This window comes from Mustela putorius, unplaced genomic scaffold, assembly GCF_011764305.1.
Source record: "Mustela putorius furo isolate JIRA1106 unplaced genomic scaffold, ASM1176430v1.1 tig00003853_pilon_pilon_pilon, whole genome shotgun sequence".
NCBI classification, from domain to species: Eukaryota; Metazoa; Chordata; class Mammalia; order Carnivora; family Mustelidae; genus Mustela; species Mustela putorius.
This window is the reverse complement of record NW_025422005.1, coordinates 40695521-40718392: the sequence shown is the minus strand read 5'-3', so window position 1 is coordinate 40718392 and position 22872 is coordinate 40695521. Positions and strand designations below refer to the sequence as shown.

Here is a 22872-nt window from a genome sequence, read left to right as displayed (position 1 = left end):
GTATGATTCCATTTATATGAAATTTCTACAAAAGGCAGAAACTGTAGTGACAACAAATCATTGGTTCCCTGGGGCTTCAAATAGGAGTGAGGGTTGACTGCAAAGGAGTATGAGGGAACTTTTCAGATAATGGAAGTGGTGTAAACTGGATTGTGATGATGGTTGTACAATTGTATATTTGCTAAAACTTACTTAATTGTATACTTAAAATGGGCAAATTTTATGATACGTAAATCAAATTTTAGTCATGAAAGAAATTGAAGAAGACACAAAAAGATTGAAGAGCATTCCATGCTCATGGATTGGAAGAATTGTTAAAATGTTTGTACTGCCTAGAGTTATCTATACTTTCGGTGCCATCCTGATTCAAAATTCCACTGACATTTTTCAAAGAGCTAAAACACACAATCCTAGAATTTGTATGGAACCAGAAGAGACCCCAAATTGCTAAGGAAATGTTGAAAAAGAAAAAGCTGGGGGCATCACATTGCCTGATTTTAAGCTTTGCTATAAACTGTGATCACCAAGGCAGCATGGTACTGGCACAAAAATAGACACATAGACTAGTGGAACAGAGCAGAGAGCCCAGATATGGACCCTCAACTCTATGGTCAAATAATCTTTGACAAAGCAGGAAAAATATACACTGGAAAAAAGACAGTCTCTTCAATAAATGGTGCTGGAAAAATTGGACAGCTCTGTATAGAAGAGTGAAACTCGAACATTCTATGACACCATACACAAAGATAAATTCCAAATGGATAAAAGCCTCAACCTGAGGCAGGAATCTATCAAAATCCTAGAGGCGGAGCGCCTGGGTGGCTCAGGGTCCTGGGATTGAGCCCCACATCGGGCTCTCTGCTCAGTGGGGAGCCTGCTTCTTCCTCTCTGCCTGCCTCTCAGCCTACTTATGATCTCTCTCTCTCTCTGTCAAATAAGTAAATAATTTTTTTTTAAAAAAGATACGTCTCCAAAGGCAAAGGAAACAAAAGTGAAAATGAACTTTTGGGACTTCATCAAGATCAAAAGCTTCTGCACGGCAAAGGAAACAGTTAACAAAACAGAGGCAACCCTCGGAATGGGAGAAGATACTTGCAAATGACACTACAGACAAAGGGCTGATACCCAAGATCTATAAAGATCTTTTCATACTCAACATACACAAAACAGATAATCACATCAAAAAAGGGGCAGAAGACATGAGCACACACTTCTCCAAAGAAGACATACAAATAGCTAACAGACAAATGACAGATACATGAAAAAATGTTCATCATCATTAGCCATCAGGGAGATTCAAATCAAAATCACATTGAGATACCACCTTACACCAGTTAGAATGGCAAAGATTAACAAGACAGGAAACAACAAGTGTTGGAGAGGCTGTGGAGAAGGGAACCCTCTTACACTGTTGTTGGGAATGCAAGTTGATGGAGCCACTTGGGAAAACAGTGTGGAGATTCCTTAAGAAATTAAAAATAGAACTACCCTATGACCCTACCATTGCACTACTGGGTATTTACCCTAAAGATACAGACGTAGTGAAAAGAAGAGCTGTTTGTACCCCAGTGTTCATAGCAACAATGGCCACAGAAGATATGGTCCGTGTATTATGCCTCTATCAGAAAGGATGAATACCCAATTTCTATATCAACATGGATGATACTGGAAGAGATTATGCTGAGTGAAATAAATCAAGCAGAGAAAGTCAATTATATGGTTTCACTTGTGGAGCATAAGGAATAACATGGAGGACATTGGGATATGGAGAGGAGAAGTGAGTTGGGGGAAATCGGAGGGGGAGACAAACCATGAGAGACTGTGGACTCTGAGAAACAAACTGAGGGTTTTGGAGGGGTTGGGGGGTTGGGTGAGCCTGGTGGTGGGTATTATGGAGGGCATGTATTGCATGGAGCACTGGGTGTGGTGCATAAACAATGAATTTTGGAACACCCGGAAAAAAAAAAGAAACAATAAAAAAATAAAATAAAGCTGTTTAAAATAATTATTTTGTACCAATACAGATGAGCCTTGAAAACATGCTAAGTCACAAAGAAGTCAGTCATAGAAAACCAGATGTTGTATGATTTAATTTATAACAACTATCCAGAATAGACAAAGCTTATCAAGATAGAAAGTAGATTGATGGTTGCCTAGGGTGATTGGGAGGGAAATAGAGAGTGACTTGCTACTGGGTATAGGGTTTATTTTTGGGGTGATTGAAAATGTTCTAAAAATAAATTGTGATGATTCCGTAACTCTCTGAAGGTACTAAAAGCCGTTGAATTGTACACTTTAAATAGGTGAGTTGTATGGTATGTTCATCTGAATAAAGTTGTTCTAGAAAATGAATAAAACTACTGCTATATATGAAGGAGACTTAGGGGAGGGAGGTGGTGGTAATGGTGCTGGTGAGGAAGGCCTCACTGTGAGAAGGTTATAGTTGAGCAAAGACTTGAAAGAGATGAGGGTTTGAGCCATATGGATACCTGGGGAAGACCTTTTTCTAGGTAGAAGGGATAATCAATGGAAGATCCTGAGAAAGGAGCCTGTCTGGTATGTTTGAGGAGCAGCAGCAGGGCCAGAGTGACTGAGCAAGGGAGAGTGCAGTAGGAAATGAAGTTGGAAGTTGTGGGGCCATTGTGAGGGCTTTGGTATTTACAGTAAGGGAAATGGGGAATCAGTGCCGAATTTTGTATAGAGAAGTGACTCATCTGACAGAGATTTTTTTTTCAGTGGCTGCTGGGTTGAAAATAAACTGTAGGTAGCCTGGGTAGAAGCAGGGAAACCAGCTAGAAGGCAGAAATCCAAGAGAGAGAATGGTGACTTGGACCAAAGTTGAGGAAAAAAGTGGTCAGATTTTGAATATGTTTTGAAGGAAGAAGCAATAAAATTTGCTGACAGATTGGAGATGAGATGTAAGAGAAAGAAAAGAGTCAAAGAACATGCTAGATTTTTTGGCCATAGAAATTAAGAGGGAGAAGATTGAGGATAAAGCAGATTTTGGGGGGGAAATACCAGGAGTTCTGTTTTTGACATGTTCGAGAAGCTCATCAGACATCCAAAGATAGGTTTGAGTAAGCAAATTGGATTTTAAAATCTGGAGTCTAGGGAGGAAATCCTGAAGTAAAGAAAGTATTTAAAGCTGGGATATCTCCAATCTGCCAACACAATATATTTAATAAGACTTTGTATTCCCTTAAGATGGGGTTTTAAAAATTGTTAACCTTCCCCACTCTCCAAAGATAATAAATGTTAATACTCTTGTATTTCAGGATCTGCAAGATGAAGTTCAAAGGGAGAATACTAATCTACAAAAACTCCAGGCCCAGAAACAGCACGTACAGGAACTCCTTGATGGACTGGATGAGCAGAAATCCCAGCTGGAGGAGCAACTGAAGGAAGTTAGAAAGAAATGTGCTGAGGAGGCCCAGCTGGTAAAGTCTAGGGTGGAAACATTCTTCGCTTGTTGTTGCTGCTTTTGTTGTTAGGTAGCAATCTAGTCAACAGTTGGGGCACATAAAGGAGTTGGAGCACTGTTCATCCAGAAACTATAGGTCCTCTTTTTGGGAAGGGGGCACTTCCTGTACTGCTTTTCCAGATTTTAACTGGCTGAGCCACCCAGGCACCCTGATTATTTTCCAAATTTTAGCTGAAAGTGTGGGACCTATGCCTTCAAGTCCCTCTATTTATTTCCTAATTGCCCTTTTCTACCAAAAATACATACTTAAAAAAAAAAAAAAACCCACCAAAATAGTAAACTGAACAAATAAACATATTTCCATTATGGAGCATTTTAATGACAACTCTTTTTTTTTGTTTTGTTTTGTTTTGTTTTAAATCCCCCTTGTCATTTCTCCCATGTTACAGATCTCATCCCTGAAAGCTGAATTAACTAGTCAAGAATCTCAGATCTCTACTTATGAGGAAGAGCTGGCTAAAGCTAGGGAAGAGCTTAGTCGCTTACAGCAAGAAACAGCAGAATTGGAGGAGAGTGTGGAGTCAGGGAAGGCTCAGCTAGGACCTCTTCAGCAACACCTGCAAGATTCACAACAGGAAATCAGTTCAGTAAGTCTTTGTGGCAATGAGACATGCTCAAATGGGGCTTCACCATATCCTCTTAGTAAATAATACTTTCTCAATTTGTGTTCTTTCCTCTCTGCCTAGTCTGTTATTTTTTTATTCTTTTTATACAAGTAGGTTTCTTGTTGCCTGTTATAAGTTAAAATTGTCATACATCTTGTACATCTGGTTATTATCACTGGAGTCATGGCTAAGGGTATGGGTTTTGTAGATTTATGGTTTAGGTTCATGTTCTGGCTCTGCCACTTACTGCCTGAATCATCTTAGTATCAGATTCCTCATCTTTAAAATTGGAGAATTTTTTAAAAATTGGAGAATTAATAGTCCCTCTACCTTTTACGTCTGCTGTAAGGATTAAATGAAATAAATATAAAGGATTAAACACTGTGAGACAGTTTAGCATTGTCTAAATGCTCTCCAAGTGTTTGTTTTTATGTAACCTGCCCTCCTCAACCTTAGCTTATTTGGTGACCTTTATTATTTTAATTAGGAAATTGTTCTTTATATAGATAAAAATGCTTTGTTATGTGGGTCCACAGTATAGATCTTTTGCTTTGTCATTTCTAGGCTAACCTAAATGGAGAATAATATTTTATAGAATGATAGTAAGATGGTTAGGAGGAGAGAGATGGTGTAGCTCATTCCTTTCATTTCAAATTTGAACAAACTGAAGCCAAGGAAGGTTAGGCAACTTACTTACCTGTGGTTAACATTGCCTTTAAAAGAGCCACAGCCCAGAATCCAGATCTTCTAACATGTGTTCTCAGTTAATTATTGTGTGTAACAAAGTCCTACCCCTTGTTAGGCTTTCTTCCCCACCCCCTCTTTTTTGTAAAAAGATTCATTCATTCATTCATTTATTTATTTATTTATTTATTTGACAGAGGTCTCAAGTAGGCAGAGAGGCAGGCAGAGACAGAGAGGGAGGGAAGCAGGATCCCTGCTGAGCAGAGACCACCCCCCTCCCCCATATGGGGCTTGATCTCAGGCTCCATCTCAGGACCCTGGGATCATGACCTGAGCCGAAGGCAGAGGCTTTAACCCACTGAGCCACCCAGGCGCCCCCTTTCTTCCCCTCATTTATCTCACAGCTGAATACCTACTCCCTCATCTTGAAAAACATGGCTTAATTTCTTACTGCTTTCCAGCCTTTTCTGAACCCTGTCTATATTGTACTCTGCTTCTGTTACAGCAATAGTAACATTTTCCCCTGCATATTTGTTTATGTGTCTGTCTCCCTCAGCAGACTGAGCTTTTTGGACTAGAAACATTTTTTTCTCTCATCATTTAGCACAATTCTTATCCCAGTGTAGGTACTCAATAAACAGGTAACCCAAAAGAAGGCTGTCTTAGTGGGAATGCTACCAGCTGAATGAATATTCTTTTTTTTTTTTTTTAAGATTTTATTTATTTATTTGACAGAGAGAGAAAGATCACAAGTAGGCAGAAAGGCAGGCAGGCGGGGTCGGGGGAGAGCAGACTCCCTGCTGAACACAGAGCCCGATACAGGGCTCCATCCCAGGACCCTGAGATCATGACCTGAGCTGAAGGCAGAGGCTTAACCCACTGAGCCACCCAGGCGCCCATGAATGAGTATTCTTTAAAATAATTTTCTTCTTTGAGTTTACTTAAAATATTTTTTATAAATGATTTACATACCATAAGATTTATAGGTTTTAAGGATGCAATTCAATGATTTTCAGTAAACTTAGAATTGTTCAAACATCACAATTCAGTTTTAGAACATTTCTGTCACTCCTAAAACACTCCTTGGACCCATTTGTAGTGAGTCCCAGCTTCCGCCCTTAGGTAACTACTCGTCTGCTTTCTCCTTCTGTATGTTTGCCTGTTCTGAGCACTTCATGTAGATGAAATCAGACACTTTGTAGTCTTTTTCTTGAGGTTTTCTTCACAAGCATAATGTTTTTGAGGCTCATCTGTTTTATAGCATGTATCAACACTATTTCGTTCTATATTTATAAAGTATTTTGTTTATCTCTCACTGATTAATGGGCATTTGGAATCTTTGTACTTGTTGGCTATTACAAATAATGCTGCTATGAAAATTTGCATATAATTCTTTGTGTGGACATGTGTTTTCATTTTTGGGGAGTATGAAATAGTTGATTATATTGTAAAGTTATGTTTAAATTTTTTTTTTAACTTTAAATTGCCAAACTGTTGTCCAAAGTCGCTATACCATTTCCCATTCCCACTGGCAGTATATGAGGGTTCCAGTTTCTTTCTCCACAACCTTACCAACACTTTATTGTCCACCTAACTAATTTCAGTCATTCTAGTGGGTGTGAAGTGGTATCTCATAGTTTCTAATTTCTACTTTTCTAACAACTAGTAATACTCAGTATCTTTTCATGTGCTTATTACCCATTTGTATATCCTCTTGGATAAAATGTCTGTATAAATCTTTTTCCCATTTAAAAAAAATGTATTGTCTAATTATTATTAAATTACAGAAGTTTTAAAAAATATTTCCTGGCTGTAAGTTCCTTATCAGATATTTGATTTGCAAATAATTTCTCCCAGTATCTGGCTTTTCTCTTTGTTTTTTGAAAGGGAATTTCTTTCAAAGGAAGGAACATAAATGAGAAAAGTAGAAAAGATTCTGGATATTATAAATTATCATTGAGAAAATAAAACAGTGTTTCTGAACAAGGAAAATAATCTCAGCAAACTATACTACGAAGTGTGCCAGATAATATTTGCTATCTGTGGAAGGAATTAATTTATATTCTTGCATCTGATCTCAAACCTCAAGAACAGACATACTAGGGGCACCTGGCTGGCTCAGTCAGTAACACATTTAACTCTTGATCTTGGGGTTGTAAGTTCAAGCCCCACATTGGGTGTAGAATTTATTTAGGAAAGTAAATAAATAAGTAAATAAATCAGCCACAGACACACAAAAAAAGAATAAACATACTGATTTCTTACATTTGACTTAGTGACTTGTGTGTCTTTCCCACAGAGGGCAGTATTTCCCCATGGGCCTATTAAAAGATGAAGATCCAAACTGTGAATTATCCTGAAATTTTAATTGCTCTTTAAAGCTAAACTACAGCTTTTCTGGAAAGAGGTATAACTTAGGGAAATTTTCTGACTTGCCAAATTTTCATTTCTACTTCTTACTTTATATTTATGGTAAGAAAAAGAAAAGAAAAATAAAGAACCTTTGGCTTTAATTCTGTGTATCTTACTTACTCAGTATATACTGTTTTTATACAAATGTTTCTGGCATTGTGATAGTTTATTGCATTTCTCTTGCACAGTTTGTGAAGAACTTGTGTTAGTTGTGTAATTTCTTTTTTCTGTATCTTCCAAGTTTATGCAGAGACTAAGAAAGAAGACAGGCTAAGTGACAGGTGTGTGAGAGGGCCAGGCGCAGAAGGCCCAGTTTGGTTCAAGATTTTATTGTCTCGGGGCGCCTGGGTGGCTCAGTGGATTAAGCCGCTGCCTTCGGCTCAGGTCACGATCTCAGTGTCCTGGGATCGAGCCCTGCATCGGGCTCTTTGCTCAGCGGGAGCCTGCTTCTCTCTCTCTCTCTCTGCCTGACTCTCCGCCGACTTGTGATCTCTCTCTCTGTCAAATAAATAAATAAAATCTTTAAAAAAAAAAAAAAGATTTTATTGTCTCAGAAGTAACTATAAGAAATAGGTTGTCTTGAATAGTACTCTTTGATAAGCAAGTATTTCCACATACTGCTTCATCTATATAATGGTTATTATTTTAGTGTTAAGGTTTCAAATTTTAGACTGTAAAGGTTTAGTGGATATTGAAATTATTTTAATGGTCATGATAAAATTTTTTTAAAAAATGAATTAAGACAGGGGTGTTCTGGATTGTTCAGAGCTTTTGAGTCTTTGGTGCTGCTTACTACCAACGTATTGGTTATTTGGGACTCCATGAGCTGACCCAGCTTGACATACTGGTAACTAGAAGTGAATAAACATCGTCTTACTGTTCTTCAAATGCATGTGGCCTGAGGTGTTAAGATCATTTTGTGAGCTTCATAGGTTCAGTCAGGGACAAGAAAAAAGTCAGAAGGGCCATGACTGGGAAAATAGGAGGTATTGCACAGCCCTGAAGCAGATGGACAAGAGGGGAGCTTTGCTTCTGGTCCCCACAGAAGACATCTCCCTGGCCAGTATAGTCAGTGATTGTGCCTAACTCAGTGAGAAACACTGCCTTATCCATAAAACCTAAAATTATTTTCTCCTTATAACGTAAAAGTGTTTCATACATGCACATTTTTTTCCCTAATACACATTGCAAGTTTTTCATATATATAAAAAAATTGAGTTAACTGTTGGTAGTAATGGAGTACTACACTATGTATATTTTTAAAATAGAAAGTGAAGGGCGCCTGGGTGGCTCAGTGGGTTGAGCCGCTGCCTTCGGCTCAGGTCATGATCTCAGGGTCCTGGGATCGAGTCCCGCATCAGGCTCTCTGCTCAGCAGGGAGCCTGCTTCCTCCTCTCTCTCTCTCTGCCTGCCTCTCTGCCTACTTGTGATCTCTCTCTGTCAAATAAATAAATAAAATCTTTAAAAAAAAAATAAAATAGAAAGTGAAAAGTCTGACATTTCTACTTCCTGGAGAAAAACAATATTTGCAGCATGGTATCTTTTTAGAATTCTGTCTGTACATGGATGCACCTCTCTGTGTGCCTGTGCATTCATATGTATTCCTATACAAGTTGTTTTTTGTTTAGAAAAAATAATGACATACTTTGTATACAAAAAATAAGAATGAAATAAGACAGAAAAAAAAAAAGAAAGAAGACAGAATAGGAAAAATGATGGTGCATTACATGGAATAAGGATACATATTACTTCATGAAACTTTTTCACAACTGTATATACATATGTATGTGCATATAAATTACACGTTATAGATGAATGTGTCTATATTGCACATATGTGTTGATGTGTATATATACACACAGAGAGACCTAGCCAAATAAATACATGTATTTACTGGGTTAGGATGTAAAATCTATTTCTTTCCATAAATTAATGTTAAAAAAATGTTTTATAAGCCGCAACTTAATATCACTAGGAATATACAAGGCACATGCTGTGTATTACAGATATGTAGTATTTTGGATTGTTTACTAAATACAGTGCACTGTAATAGATACAAATGCTTACTGATATACATTGTTTAAATTTATATGCACAATACTATGTCCATTTAGTAAACATAAATTAAGCACTATAGTATATACATCATTGTGGTAGATGTTGGCAGTACCAAGTTGATAGCAAAAGTTGTGGTTCCTACCCTCAAAGAGCTCAAGGTCTTTAGCTTTTTAAAAACGGAGTGAATTAGTAGAAAAGAAACAGGGAAACTTAATTGGTACAATAGTGAGAAACGCAGTGTGCTAGGCACTTTTATACACATTGTCCATTATTTATACAAACCTTTACATTTTACAGAGTTCTTTCAGATATATCTTTGCCTCATATAATCATCTGTGGAGAAAGGTCTTACTTTATGGATTAAGAAATAAAGGCTTGAAGAGGTTACTTTAACTAAGATCTCGACTAGAAGGTGACAGAGATTGACTGACATCTGTTTTCCCAGTTGAATATAGTGTTCTTTTCCCAGGTTATGGCCCTGAAAAGATCTGTGGAGAATTACAGATTCTAAAATGAGCAACTTAAAAACCTTATGCAGAAAATAAGATTAGGGGAACTGAGCCTTGATTTATGAAATGTCCAGAAAATACTTTGTCCTTTATTTAACATGTTTAGAATAGCTTAGATTTTAGAGACCACTCCTAGCTCTCTAGCCCGTTAATAAATAATGCTGGAGCATAGGACAGTAGCTCCTTTTACCTTAGTCTTCACTCCTCTCCTTCCCAATAGAGTTATGGATGGCCTAAATCCTTGTGTTCTCTCCCTGAACTTCCTTTTTTTTTTTTTTTACCCCCCAGAGCTTCATCACAAAATCTTCTCTTGTTCTGTTACTTTGCCATCTTTTCCCAGTACCCTGACCCTTTTTCCGGTTATCTGTGAAGGATACCAAGATGTAAATATTTGAATCACAATTCTTGGAGCTTTAAAAAGATGTGCAAAAGCAAATCCATGTATACCGTAATGTCAAGAAGACTTACTGGGATGGATTACTGAAATCTCTCTAAATCGTGCTGCATTCCCAGAGGATTCTCCTTAATGGAAGCAAACTTATCTTTGAGTCTAAGGATGTAGCTCTTTTTATGTTTTGGGTTCTTCTAGTAATAAATTGTGTTTTGTATTTCTACTTTGTGTTGACAGATGCAAATGAAGCTGATGGAAATGAAAGAGCTGGAAAACCATAATAATCAATTAAATTGGTGCAGTAGCCCACACAGCATTCTTATAAATGGTGCTACAGATTATTGCAGCCTTAGCACCAGCAGCAGTGAAACAGCTAACCTTAATGAGCATGCTGACAGCCAAGGCATGTTGGAGTCAGAGCCCATACACCAGGAGTCTCCAGTAAGTCTAATTGTTCTATAACCTTCATAATCAAGTTCAGAAGAAAAAAATTAATTCAGCTCAGAGTTTTTGTTGACATCATACTTAATATAAATATGGAACCTTGCCTCATCTGAGGACAGTTGATTTTTTTCCCCAGAGAGAAAGAGTAGGTACTCTGATCCGATAGTTCTGACACTTTTAACTAGTGTAAAAATGTGATTTTAACCAATCCATTTGTTATAAAGCATGTTTTCAAAACAGTAGCTCGATAGATAGTAACTTTTTAAAACTTTTTTTTTAAAAAATATTCTCACCCAATGCTGAAAGTAATTCTTTATCTCCTAATGTTGAATAGATTTATTTACTAGGTACTTAGAGAGCACACAGCAGTGCTGCTGTTATATGTGAGAGCTGCAGAGACAAAAGACTGTAACCCTGCCTTTAAGCAGCATACAGTCTAGCAGTGTAACACTGTGAAGGGCTGTGATAGTCAGGGAGGACAGCTTGGAGGAGCTCAAGATTGTATAGAGAAAGCTTTATAGGTGAGCTTCAGAATAAGAAGTGTTAAGCAAAGAAGAAGGTGATATATTCCTGGCAGAGAAAACAGCATTTGCATAGGTATAAGATGGGAGAATCATGCTGAACAGGGTCATAAGAAGTTCTCAAAGGATATCTTGTGATGGTGCGGGGAGTATTAGTAGGAAATGATGCCCTCTCATAGTGGCTTCCTGCATTATCTCTTAAATAAAATATAGATGTCTGCACCCCATTACAGACTTGCTGAGCTAGAGTTTCTGGGATGGTGCCATGTACCTGTATTTTTACAAAATATTCCGTGGGTGATTATGAGGTGCCCCCTGGATAAAAATGACTACTTTTAGGTCAGAAAGGGACAGAGAATAAGAAATTTGGATTCATTTTGAAGCATTGGGAGATTTATCTTACTGTGGTGAGTAGCCATTGAAGAATTTTAAGCAAGTTGTGACATAATTGCATTTACCTTTTAGAAAAATATAAAAAATGGATTTGAGAGTAGGACTAGATGCAGGGAGATATGTTAAGAGACTATTGGAATGATCTGTGTGAGATTGTTTTAGCCTAAACTGAAGCAGTAATAGGAGGGATGATGAGAAGAATACAAGTGTGAGAGATACTAAAGACATAATATTAACAGACTTGATTTGTATTTAGGTGTTGCAGTCTTAGATACATTATACACTGTTCTTTTAAATACAAAAAGTTATCCTTCAAGGACATAGTGTGGTATGAAATGAAGATTTCCCCTGCCACTTCTTAAGCCCTATTACCTACTGGTCTAAATCCAGAAAGCAAGGGGAAGCCATTGAAGGATGTTTAAACATAAGAGCCCCAATCAGATATTTTAGATCTATTCCTTTAGCTACTACAAGAAGGACCAGTTGGAAGGGCACATATTGGAGGCAAGAAGGCAGTTAGAAGGTTACTCCGGAGCAGGATGGTACTGTAAATGGATAATAGTGACAATGAGGAAAGAAAGGAATGGATCTGCGAAGGAAGTAGGAGGTGAACTCAGCAAGACTTGGAGGCTAGCTGGGAAATGACACGAGGGAAGTGGTTAAGTGGTTTTAAGTTTTCTGGCCTGAGTGACTTTGATGCTTAATGGTACTGTTTTCCTAAGAAGGATTTTAAGAGAAGAACTCATTTAATGAATACATTCTGCTTGTCTTCTGTATTTTTAGCAATTTTTTGTTATCCTTTGTCAGTTTCCTCTGCCAAATAGAAAATATATCTTTAGTCCATATAACGTTAATATTTCGTAGGCAAGAAGTAGTCCTGAAATACTGCCTTCTGGTGTGACTGATGATAATGAAGTGGCAACTACAACTGTTCTTGAGAAAGTTTGTCCTGAATTTAATAGTGACAGACATTCAAAAGAGGTAAAAATAATTTTATATGTAAATGTTCTTGTTACAAGTTTTCCTAGATGTTTTAGGCTAAGGAAAGAAAAATGTATTAAGTGAACTTTATGACTACAGAAATATTTGTTATTTTTTTCAAAGCATGTTATTTTATTTTAAAATGTTACATCTTATAACTGGTTTCTAAAATAATACTTTTTGATTTAAAATTATTTTTAGGGAGATCCATTTAATGTAGAATCAAGTTCACTGACAGATCCTGTTGCAGATACAAACTTGGATTTTTTCCAGTCTGATCCTTTTGTTGGCAGTAAGTACTCTTATTTTTATATTATGGATTTACCAAAAAAAAAGTCTTTTTCATGTAACTATATAGGAATTAGGGCTCAGTTTTAAGATCCTATTTGTTAACAGCAAAACTAGAGGGGTGTAGAGATGTGATATGCTTATATTTGCTGGTATTTGTCCTCATCAGGCAACAAACTCCTGGGATGGAGCCCCTGATTAAGAGCATGTTTCTTCTTCAGAATAAGGACCAAAGAAAGGTATTATGGACCAGGAGAGGAGACTAGGTACTCTTAAGTCAACCAGCAATTTTTTACCAGAGTGCCAACACCATGCTTTTAAAACAGTGGAATCTAAAGCAGTTACAACCTAGATCCCTGCCCTTAAGGTGCCTGTAGTCTTTTTGAAGAAATAGGAGTTTAGTGAATTGAAATACCTGATGTCAGTGTAAACTATATTAAATACCACTGGTGTCAAAACTCTTTTTGCATTTTATTTATTCCAAATCAGTTTGTGAAACTGATTGTCAGTTTATTACAGTTTTTTTTCTCTCTAAGTTTTTATTTACATTTCAGTCGGTTAACATACAGTATAATATTTGTTTCAGGATTAGAATTTAGTGATTCATCACTTACATACAACACCTGGTGCTTGTCACAAGAAGTGCCCTCCTTAATGTCCATCACCCATTTAATATTCCCCCTACCCCACCTCCCCTCTGATAACCACCAGTTTCTTCTCTGTAGTTAAGTCTGTTTCTTGGTTTGTTGCCTCTTTCTCTTTTCCCCCCAGGATCATTTGTTTTGTTTCTTAAATTCCACATATGAGTGAAATCATGTGGTATTTGTCTTTCTCTGACTTATTTCACTTAGCATAATACACGCTAGTTCCATCCATGTTGTTGGAAATAAGATTTCATGTATATATGTATTTCATATCTGTATATATACTGCCTCTTCTGTATCCATTCATCAGTTGATGAATATTTGGTCTGTTTCCATAACTTGGCTATTGTAGATCATGCTGCTGTAAGCATTGAGGTGCATGTATCCCTTCATATTAGTATTTTTGTATTCTTTTGGTAAATTCCTAGTAGTGCAGTTGCTTTATCATAGGGTAGTTCTATTTTTAACTTTTTGAGGAACCTCCATACTGTTTTCCAGAGTGGCTGTACCAGTTTGCTTTCCCACCAGCAGTGCAAGAGAGTTCCCCTTTTCTGCATCCTTGTCAACACCTGTTGTTTCTTGTGTTGTTAATTTTAGCCATTCTGACAGGTGTGAAGCATTATCTCATTGTAGTTTTGATGTGCACTTCCATGATGAGTGATGTTGAACATCTTTTTACATGTCTTTGGGCCATTTCTGTATCTTCTTTGGAAAAATGTCTATTCATGTCTTGCCCACTTTTTTTTTTTTTTTTAAGATTTTATTTATTTGAGAGAGAGAGTGATTGAGAGTATTGGCGGGGAGGTGCAGAAGGAGAAGCCAACTCCCTGCTGAGGATGAAGCCCGATGTGGGGCTTGATCCCAGGACCCTGAGATCATGCCATAAGCCAAAGTCAGGTGCTTAACTGATTGAGCCACTCAGGAATCCCTGCCCACTTTTTAATTGGATTATTTGTTTTTTTGGGTGTTGAGTTTTATAAGTTCTTATATATTTTGGATACTAACCCCTTACTGGGTATGTCCTTTGCAAATACCTTTTGTGGAACATCTTTCTATGTCCTTATTGGGCATTTGTATAACTTATGTGGAGAAATGTTCATTCAAAGAACTTGACCATTTTTTATTGTTCATCTTTTTGTTGACTTATAAAAGTTCTTCATATATTCTGAATCTAAGTCCTTAATCAAATATGTGATTTGCAAATATTTTCTTGTATTTTGCATTGTCTTAATTTTGATGAAGTCCAATTTATCTATATTTTCTTTTGTCACTTGGGCTTTTCATATCATGTCTAAGATCCAAAGTCATGAAGATTTACTCTTAGGTTTTCTTCTAAGAGTTTTATAGTTTTAGCTATTACATTTAGATCTTTGATCTATTTTTGGTTAATTTTGGACTGTGGTATGAGATAGGGGGTCTAGCTTTATTCTTTTGTATGTGGATATCCAGTTGTCCCAGCACCATTTGTTGAAAAGATTATGTTTGACCTATAGAACTGTCTTGGCACTCTTGTCAAAAATCAAATGACCATAAATGTAAGGGTTTATTTCTGAACTCTGTAGTTCTAGAATTATTTTTTGCTTCAATAGGCTGAGTGTCTTTGTTTCTGGAGTAGTGATGGTAATACCCATTTAGAATTCTATGAAGAACAGAGAATTCTGTTAGTAAAATTATTGCTGTTCTGCCTGTCTTTTCCCTTCTATTTGTAACCTCAGCTGGTGATCAGGGGGTAAGTATAGTTGGCTCCAGTTGAAATTTGCTTCTTCTGGGATGCCCGGGGTCAGACAGTTAAGCATCTGCCTTTGGCTCAGGTCATGATCCCAGAGTCCTGGGATTGAGCCCCACATCAGGCTCCCTGCTCAGTGGAGAGTCTGCTTCTCCCTCTGCCCCTCTCCCTGCTCGTGCACGCACTCTCTCTCTCACATAAATAAATTACATCTTTAAAAAAAAAAAGGAGTCATTAGAAGAAAATTGCTTCGTTTGTGAGGTATGTTGATGTTCTGCCTTTACTCTTTATTATTTTAAATGTTTCCTAAAAATGCATGGCATTTAGTGTTTTATCTACTTTGAGGTAGAGCTAACCAAAAAGACTTTGCTTTTAGAAATTTTGCTTCTGTTTAAAGTTACCTTTAAGTAGTGATGTCCCAACAGTAAATATTGTTATTGTGATTTCTGCTTATTTATTTTGTCACAGGTGATCCTTTCAAAGATGATCCTTTTGGAAAAATTGGTATGTATATCATTGAGGTCCAACTTAGCTATAATTTCATTCTGTTTAATTATAAACTTGTGTTATATTTATAAATGAAGGATCAAAATAAGGTAATTATAGGAAGTAGACTTGCTTTTTATTCAGTTTTTAAACTGATAAAAGTCCCCACTAAAGGTTGTATGTGCCTGGCATTTTCAGAGAGAAATTGGTAGATTCTTGTCAATTTGCTTAATTAACTATTAGCTTTATTATTTAAATTACATTAGTGTTTATATTTTGAAACTTTTAATAACATTTAGACTGATTTTTCCTTGTTAGCCAAGGAGTAGATGAGTATAGTGATCTATACTACTTCAGTGTTTAGAACATTTTGTTTTCCTAAGATTATAGCATATGAATGGGGGGAAGGAAACATCTTAAAGAATTACTAAATCTCAAGCTTGATAAGATATTCTTTACCTGGTCTTGTGTACCATTTATTATGCTTCTCAAACCTGTTCCAAAATAAGTTTATTAGGGGAGAGACTATCTTTTCACAAAATCACAAAGGAATTTGTGATTTCTCTTCCCCTAAAATTAGAATCACTAGTTTAAGGGAATTATTTCAACCTAGCATACAAGTAATCTTTGTGTAATAAGTATTAGAATTATTGATTTGCTTTGGGTGAATGATGAGCAAGTAGGAAAAAGAATATTAATTAAAGCTGTTTTAGGTACAACTGTTTTTTTATGGTCAATAATCGCAATGCCAAATACCTAATTTAGATTCTGCAGAAGTTCAAAATGTCTTTTAATTAAGGCAGTTATTATACCTTCAGGTGATAGGAAATTTAGTGTAGTAGTTTTCAGTCTTTCATATATGTGCTGTATTTTCTTAGATCCATTTGGAGGTGATCCTTTCAAAGGTTCAGATCCATTTGCATCTGACTGTTTCTTCAAGCAGTCTTCTGCTGACCCTTTTGCCACTTCAAGTACTGACCCTTTCAGTGCAGCCAGCAACAGCAGTAATACTTCGGTAAGTAGGAGGGTTAAAAACTGTTACATGGATAACAGTCATCCTAGGTGAGTTTCTTGAAATATACAGTAATGAAAGGATCCTCTTTTAGATTACTTTTGATGGGCTATGTGAAAATGTCAGTCTCATCCAGTCCATCCAGTTTTTGGTTCAGACTGGCATTTCACAGCTTTATCTGCCCTTGTAATTAGCTGGACTAGCTTAATTTCATCTAAAAATCAAGTCCATCCTTAATAAGGATAAAATATTATCCAATTGACATATATAAAATAAATGGTTCGAAATCCATTAACCAGTCTTTAAAGCTTTTTAGAAATGTTTGCTATACATTACTGAAATAATGAAAATCAACCTAAAAATAGCATTGATGTTTTAGAAAGATAAAATCACTTATAGATGCGGGGCGCCTGGGTGGCTCAGTGGGTTAAGCCGCTGCCTTCGGCTCAGGTCATGATCTCAGGGTCCTGGGATCGAGTCCCGCATCGGGCTCTCTGCTCAGCAGGGGGCCTGTTTCCCTTTCTCTCTCTCTGCCTGCCTCTCTGCCTACTTGTGATCTCTCTCTGTCAAATAAATAAATAAAATCTTTAAAAAAAAATCACTTATAGACACATTTTATATATATTTAATAACACATGCATGTTAATCTTGTAGAGAAATACAAATTCCTACTAAATGTCAGACTCTCTTTTGTGATCTTCACAACCTTGCAAAGTAGGTATTGGTAGCCCTGTTTTAACAATAAGAACACTGGGACTTGGAAGTAACAAAGGTTATACAGCTAAGTGCTTTATCGTCTGGAGGCTTTAAAAGAAAATATATTGTGGAAATTTAAACATACCCAAAATAGAGTAATATAATGAGATATTTTAAGAAACCTCCATGTAAGGATGTCTGGATGGCTCAGTTGGTTAAGCAACTGCCTTCCTCTCAGGTCATGATCCCAGGGTCTTGGTATTGAGTCCCGCATGGGGCTCCTTGCTCAGCGGGGAGGCTGCTTCTCCCTCTGCCTGTTCTGCCTTAATTAACACATAATGTATTATTTGCCTCAGGGGTACAGGTCTGGTGAATCATCAGTCTTACACAACTGACAGGGCTCACCATAGCACATACCCTCCCCAGTGTCCATAACCCAGCCACGCTATCCCTCCTTTCCCCAGCCCCTAGCAACCTTCAGTTTGTTTACTGAGATTAAGAGTCTCTTACTGTTTGTCTCCCTCCACAGCCCCATCTTGTTTCATTTTTTCCCTCCCTGCCCCCCTGCCCTGCCTTTCGAATTCCTCATATCAGAGAGATCATAGATAATTGTCTTTTAGAGGATTATTTTGTTAAGCAGGATGTTTCACCCAGACAAGAAAAATTGATGGAGCAATTTGAAGCAAAAATTTTGTCTTCTAATTCTCTTAGATTAAGAATACTCCATTAAAAGATGGGGCACCGGTGTGGCTCAGTGGGTTAAAACCTCTACCTTCCGCTCAGGTCATGATCCCGGGGTCCTGGGATTGAGTCCTACATTGGGCTCTCTGCTCATCGAGGAGCCTGCTTCCTCCTCTCTCTCTCTGCCTGCCGCTCCGCCTACTCGTGATATCTCTTTCTGACAAATAAATAAAATCTTAAAAAAAAATACTCCCTTAAAAGAATAATTGATTCTTTTAAAGTTAATAAATTCTGATATTCTTTAATTGCTTTCCTACTGTGCTCAGTAAAGAGCTATTTGGCCAACAGCTGGTATTTTCCATTGATATACAGAGGCAAGTGCCTCTGTAACTGAATATTTGTGGTTTCCACAGGCTACTGGATACTCTGTTTTCCTACACTTAGTTTGCAGCGTGGACCCATTTGCCAAATTCTTCTAAAATTGTCTGCAACCTGAATTTTTTTCCTGTACCTTATTCTAGTCTCTCATTCTCCACTTTTATCTTTAAAGAGCAAGAAAACCAAAGTAGCTCTTCCTAATTTAAAAGTAAAACAAATTTCTGCTGTTCCTCTTGCCTGATGAAAATTCTCCACAATTTGTCCTATTTACTTCTTCTCTTTCCTCCCCAGTTTTTGAAAGCTCTATTGCCCTTGCTGACTGCTCGGGATTTCTCCATTAAAAACAAAACAAAAAGCCAAATTGACAATATAACAATAGCTTTGCTTATCTCCTCTCTTCTATGTACCAGGCATGGTGCTAGGCTCTGTTCATGTGCTACCCATCTCATCTTCAAACTATTTCTGTGAAACTCTTGTTACCATTCTCATTTTAAAGATAAGGTAAATGAGACTTAGAGGTTAAATGATAGTAAGTTAGTAAGTGGTAGAACTGAATTCAAACCTTCATTTATCTGACCAAAATCTAAGTCCTATAGTCCAAGATTTAAACTTAATTCTTCCCAGCTACAGAGCCCATAAGTATTGTGATCTTCCTTCTTTTCAAACAGGCCTCTGATTATGTTTCTAGATCTGAATCTCTCCCCTAAAGTCTTTCCTATTTCCCTCAAGACTAGTCTCTGCTTTCAGAGGGACATAGTTTAAAAAACCAAGTGAAACAAAACAACTATTTCTTACTTTCCTAGCTAGTGTATGATAGCTAGTGTGGGTAGATAGATAGTTAGTGTGGGTACTAAGTCATACAGTCAGAGTGGGGAGTAGATGGCTAATATGGAAGAGAGAGAATTTCAATAATAAATTTGGTGACCTTGTAGGAGGATTTTGGAACCTTTATTCTATAAAATACTATCTGAATTATAGTTATGAAAATTACTTTTGTGTATTAAATTGCCTAATTATCAAACTGAAGATGACATAGAGTCTAATGGCCTCATTCTTTCAAAGGCTATGCAGTCCATCCTGTTCCCCCCTGCTGTCTCAATGATCCTTTAGGTGGTGACACAGTGTATTATGAGGAAGGAATAGAAATTAAACCTGACACTTAAGTAGGCCTGCTTTTTGTCTGTCTCTCTGTGATGGTGATTAAAATCTATAAGCTTTTGTTAAAAATCAGGCCTGTTAGGGGCGCCTGGGTGGCTCAGTGGGTTAAAGCCTCTGCCCTCGGCTCAGGTCATGATCCCAGGGTCCTGGGATCGAGCCCCACATCGGGTTCTCTGCTCCATTTGATGTTCAATTCTAATAACTAATTTCTTAATGATTAGAAATAGAGCCTATAATATAGATGACATTGATAGCCATGAGTCAGAGGAGATACAGGTTCCCAAACCCTTTTTATTCCCCTTTCATGTAACTGTCTGCTAAGGCTTTCATTGGCCTCTTAAGAGGGCCTGATACCAGAAAGAGAAAATTCACTTTTCTTCCTATATAATTTGTTTGACTATGATTAAAAACCAAAATAAGTTAGGAAAACAGTTCTGTTGTGGAACTCTTTGGCTTCTGGTAAAGTCCTCACTCTGGCCACTCACCCTTGCCACTTGGTCCAGATTCTTAAGTGGTTTATTATTGAAAGTAGCAGGATCTTTTTTGCAGGGCTCCCTGCCTCCCTCGCTCCCTTCTTTCTTCCCTCTTTTCCTCCCCTCCACTTCTCCCCATGCCCCCACCCCCATCTTCCTCTGGAATACCTGTGTATGTTCCTCTGATGGGCAGAATGCTATAACTAGAAAGTCAATCTGGCATTTTCTGATATTAAGTACTAGGATATTTAAGAGTTAGAATAGTATGCATCCTAAATACAGCATGTCATCCTGGAATAGCAGAAGGACCTTAATTGAAAAACTGGTGAATTCCAAATAATGCCTATAGTTTACAGTTTTGTACCAGTGTTAATTCCTTAGTTTTAATAGATGTACCGTGATTATATGAGGTACTAACATTAGAGGAACCTGGGTGAAGGATATATGAGAACTCTATGTATTATCTTTACAACTGTTGTAGAAATCTAAAATTACTTCAATACAAAAAGTTAAAACAGGGTGTATCTGTACTAGTAGCAAAATAATGAAGAAAAGAGATGAATGCCACCAAAGTCAGGGTAGTAATCACCTCTACAGAGGGGGGATGAAGACTTACCAAGTGTTGGCAGTTTCTTGAAAGGTGATAACAAAGGAGTTCATTTGATAGTTACTTGTTAAACCATATGTGTTTCATATACTATATTGAATGGCTATTATATTACCCAATAAAAGACTAGAAAATGGTATGTGTCATTTAGTTTAATAAGATTGCAAATCATTAGGGGAAGCATTAATTCCTAATGCCTTGTATTTCTTTCCTTTTTTTTTTTTAAAGATTTTATTTATTTATTTGACAGAGAGATCACAAGTAGGCGTGGGGTGGGGGGGAAGCAGGCTCCCTGCTGAGCAGAGAGCCTGATGTGAGGCTCTATCCCAAGACTCTGAGATCATGACCTGAGCTGAAGGCAGAGGCCCCGCCCACTGAGCCACCCAGGTGCCCCAATGCCTTGTATTTCTTAATTAAGATTTTGTAAAGAATATTTTCTTTGGTGTGGCCATGAGGTTTCAGCTATGAAATATCGCCTCTCTTAAGTCATGATTTTGTGCAATTTGTTTAGGTAGAAACATTGAAGCACAACGATCCTTTTGCTCCTGGTGGAACAGTTGTTGTTGCAGCGAGTGATTCAGGTAAGGAGATAATTGATCAGTTACCCTTTTCTTTAAGCTTCTTTTTCTGGTTTCCAAATATAATTGTCCTACTTACTTACCTAAGGCTGTAAAATTATTGCGTAGTTACAGCAAGTTGTAATCTACCAGTAATGATGGCAGTTGTTGGCATATCACTCTCTAATTTTCTTATCATTTATTTATCTCGTTAATTATTCATGTTAAAGATCTTACGAGAGGGGAGTGGGAGACAGGTTTCCAGTTATAGAATGAATAAATCATGGGAATGAAATGTACAGTATGGGAAATACAGTCAATGGTCTTATAAATTTGTGTTGTATGGGGACAGATGGTAGCTATGCTCATGGGAAGCTTATGTATAAACTTGTCACATCACTATGTTGTACACCTGAAACGAATGTAACATTGTGTCTCAGCTATACTTCATTAAAAAAAAAAAAAATCTTACTAGAATATGTACTCTAGCCAGTAAAGCCAATAAAAATTTTTTTTCCTTGTTAAAAGGCAGTGTTTGGCATTTTGACAGTCAGCAATGATTCTTACAGATCTTGGCCTAAACTTATAGATTGCTTCTAGTAGGTAATAATGATAGCTGTACAAGTAGTGGGTGAGATCTTTTAATAACACAGAGAAAATTGAAATGTTACTCTAGCATCCAGTCTTTAGGCTTTATTTATGGCAGTTAATTTTCCATTTATCCTTTTAAGTAATATTTCCATTTTAAAGATCAGAATACTGAGGACAGGAACTTTAAGTAACTTGATAAGATTATACAATTTACTAGATTTGAACCAGTTGAAACTGAAATTCAAACCAAAGTCTGACAGAGTCTAAAAGCTTCTGTAACTTTCTCACTATCCATTTAAAAATAAAACAGACCAGCTATTGTGTGGGAGAGCAGGGAATCAGAGGGAAGCAGACTCAAACATGTGAATACCTCAGGTATCATGCTGATAACAGGATTCCTTATTTTTCCAGATGTAAATAGGGTGAGTTATTCAGTACACAAATTTGCTGATATGAAAAGTTGAGGATTATGAGCATAGAGAATGATTTGTAGAAATGCCCTAACAATTTAAATGTCTGGTATTGTACAAATTAAAACAAGATGAGATTTAGCAGTGTGAGTTTTTTTTTCAGGTTGAAATTTAACTTCCAATATGAGTAACAAAAGGAATTGAGTAAAAAAAGCAGATATGTAGAAAACCAGATTTAATGTAGTGCTGGGTATTGATTTAATCCAAAACTTAGAATTAACAGCAAATAAGATTTCTAAAAGGCTTATTGTAGTAACAGTGGTTAAATTAATATAGTTTTAAAATACATGTGCTTTTTTTAGACTCTCATTATTGAGCTGATGAATTAATATATAGCTAAGGATATTGTATGATTAGAAAGGGTAAGCTAAGAAAATAAAATGAAAAGTTAAAATATTTTTACAGGTGACCCTTGAACAATATGAGGGTTAGGGATGCTGTCCCTCCCCCAACATGCTGTTGCTTATCTGCGTATAACCGTTGATTCCCCAAAACCTTTACTAATATCCTGATGTTGACTGGCACCCTTACCAATAATGTAAATAGTCAGTTAACACATATTTTGTATGTTATATGTATTCTTACAATAAAGTAAGCTAGAGAAAACAGTATTGAGAAAATCATAA

The 22872-nt window shown here is 36.9% G+C and overlaps 1 protein-coding gene across 7 annotated transcripts in view; it reads left to right on the top strand.

The window, feature by feature from the left end:
• EPS15 (epidermal growth factor receptor pathway substrate 15) overlaps positions 1–22872 on the top strand; it is a 144974-nt gene that overhangs the window by 99305 nt on the left and 22797 nt on the right. For all 7 annotated transcript variants that reach the window (XM_045064509.1, XM_045064508.1, XM_045064506.1 and 4 more), the window contains 8 exons: positions 3276–3437; positions 3871–4068; positions 10378–10581; positions 12363–12479; positions 12681–12771; positions 15606–15641; positions 16502–16638; positions 21140–21209. In XM_045064509.1, the coding sequence (XP_044920444.1) occupies positions 3276–3437; positions 3871–4068; positions 10378–10581; positions 12363–12479; positions 12681–12771; positions 15606–15641; positions 16502–16638; positions 21140–21209 (1015 nt within the window). The remainder of the gene's footprint in view (positions 1–3275; positions 3438–3870; positions 4069–10377; positions 10582–12362; positions 12480–12680; positions 12772–15605; positions 15642–16501; positions 16639–21139; positions 21210–22872) is intronic.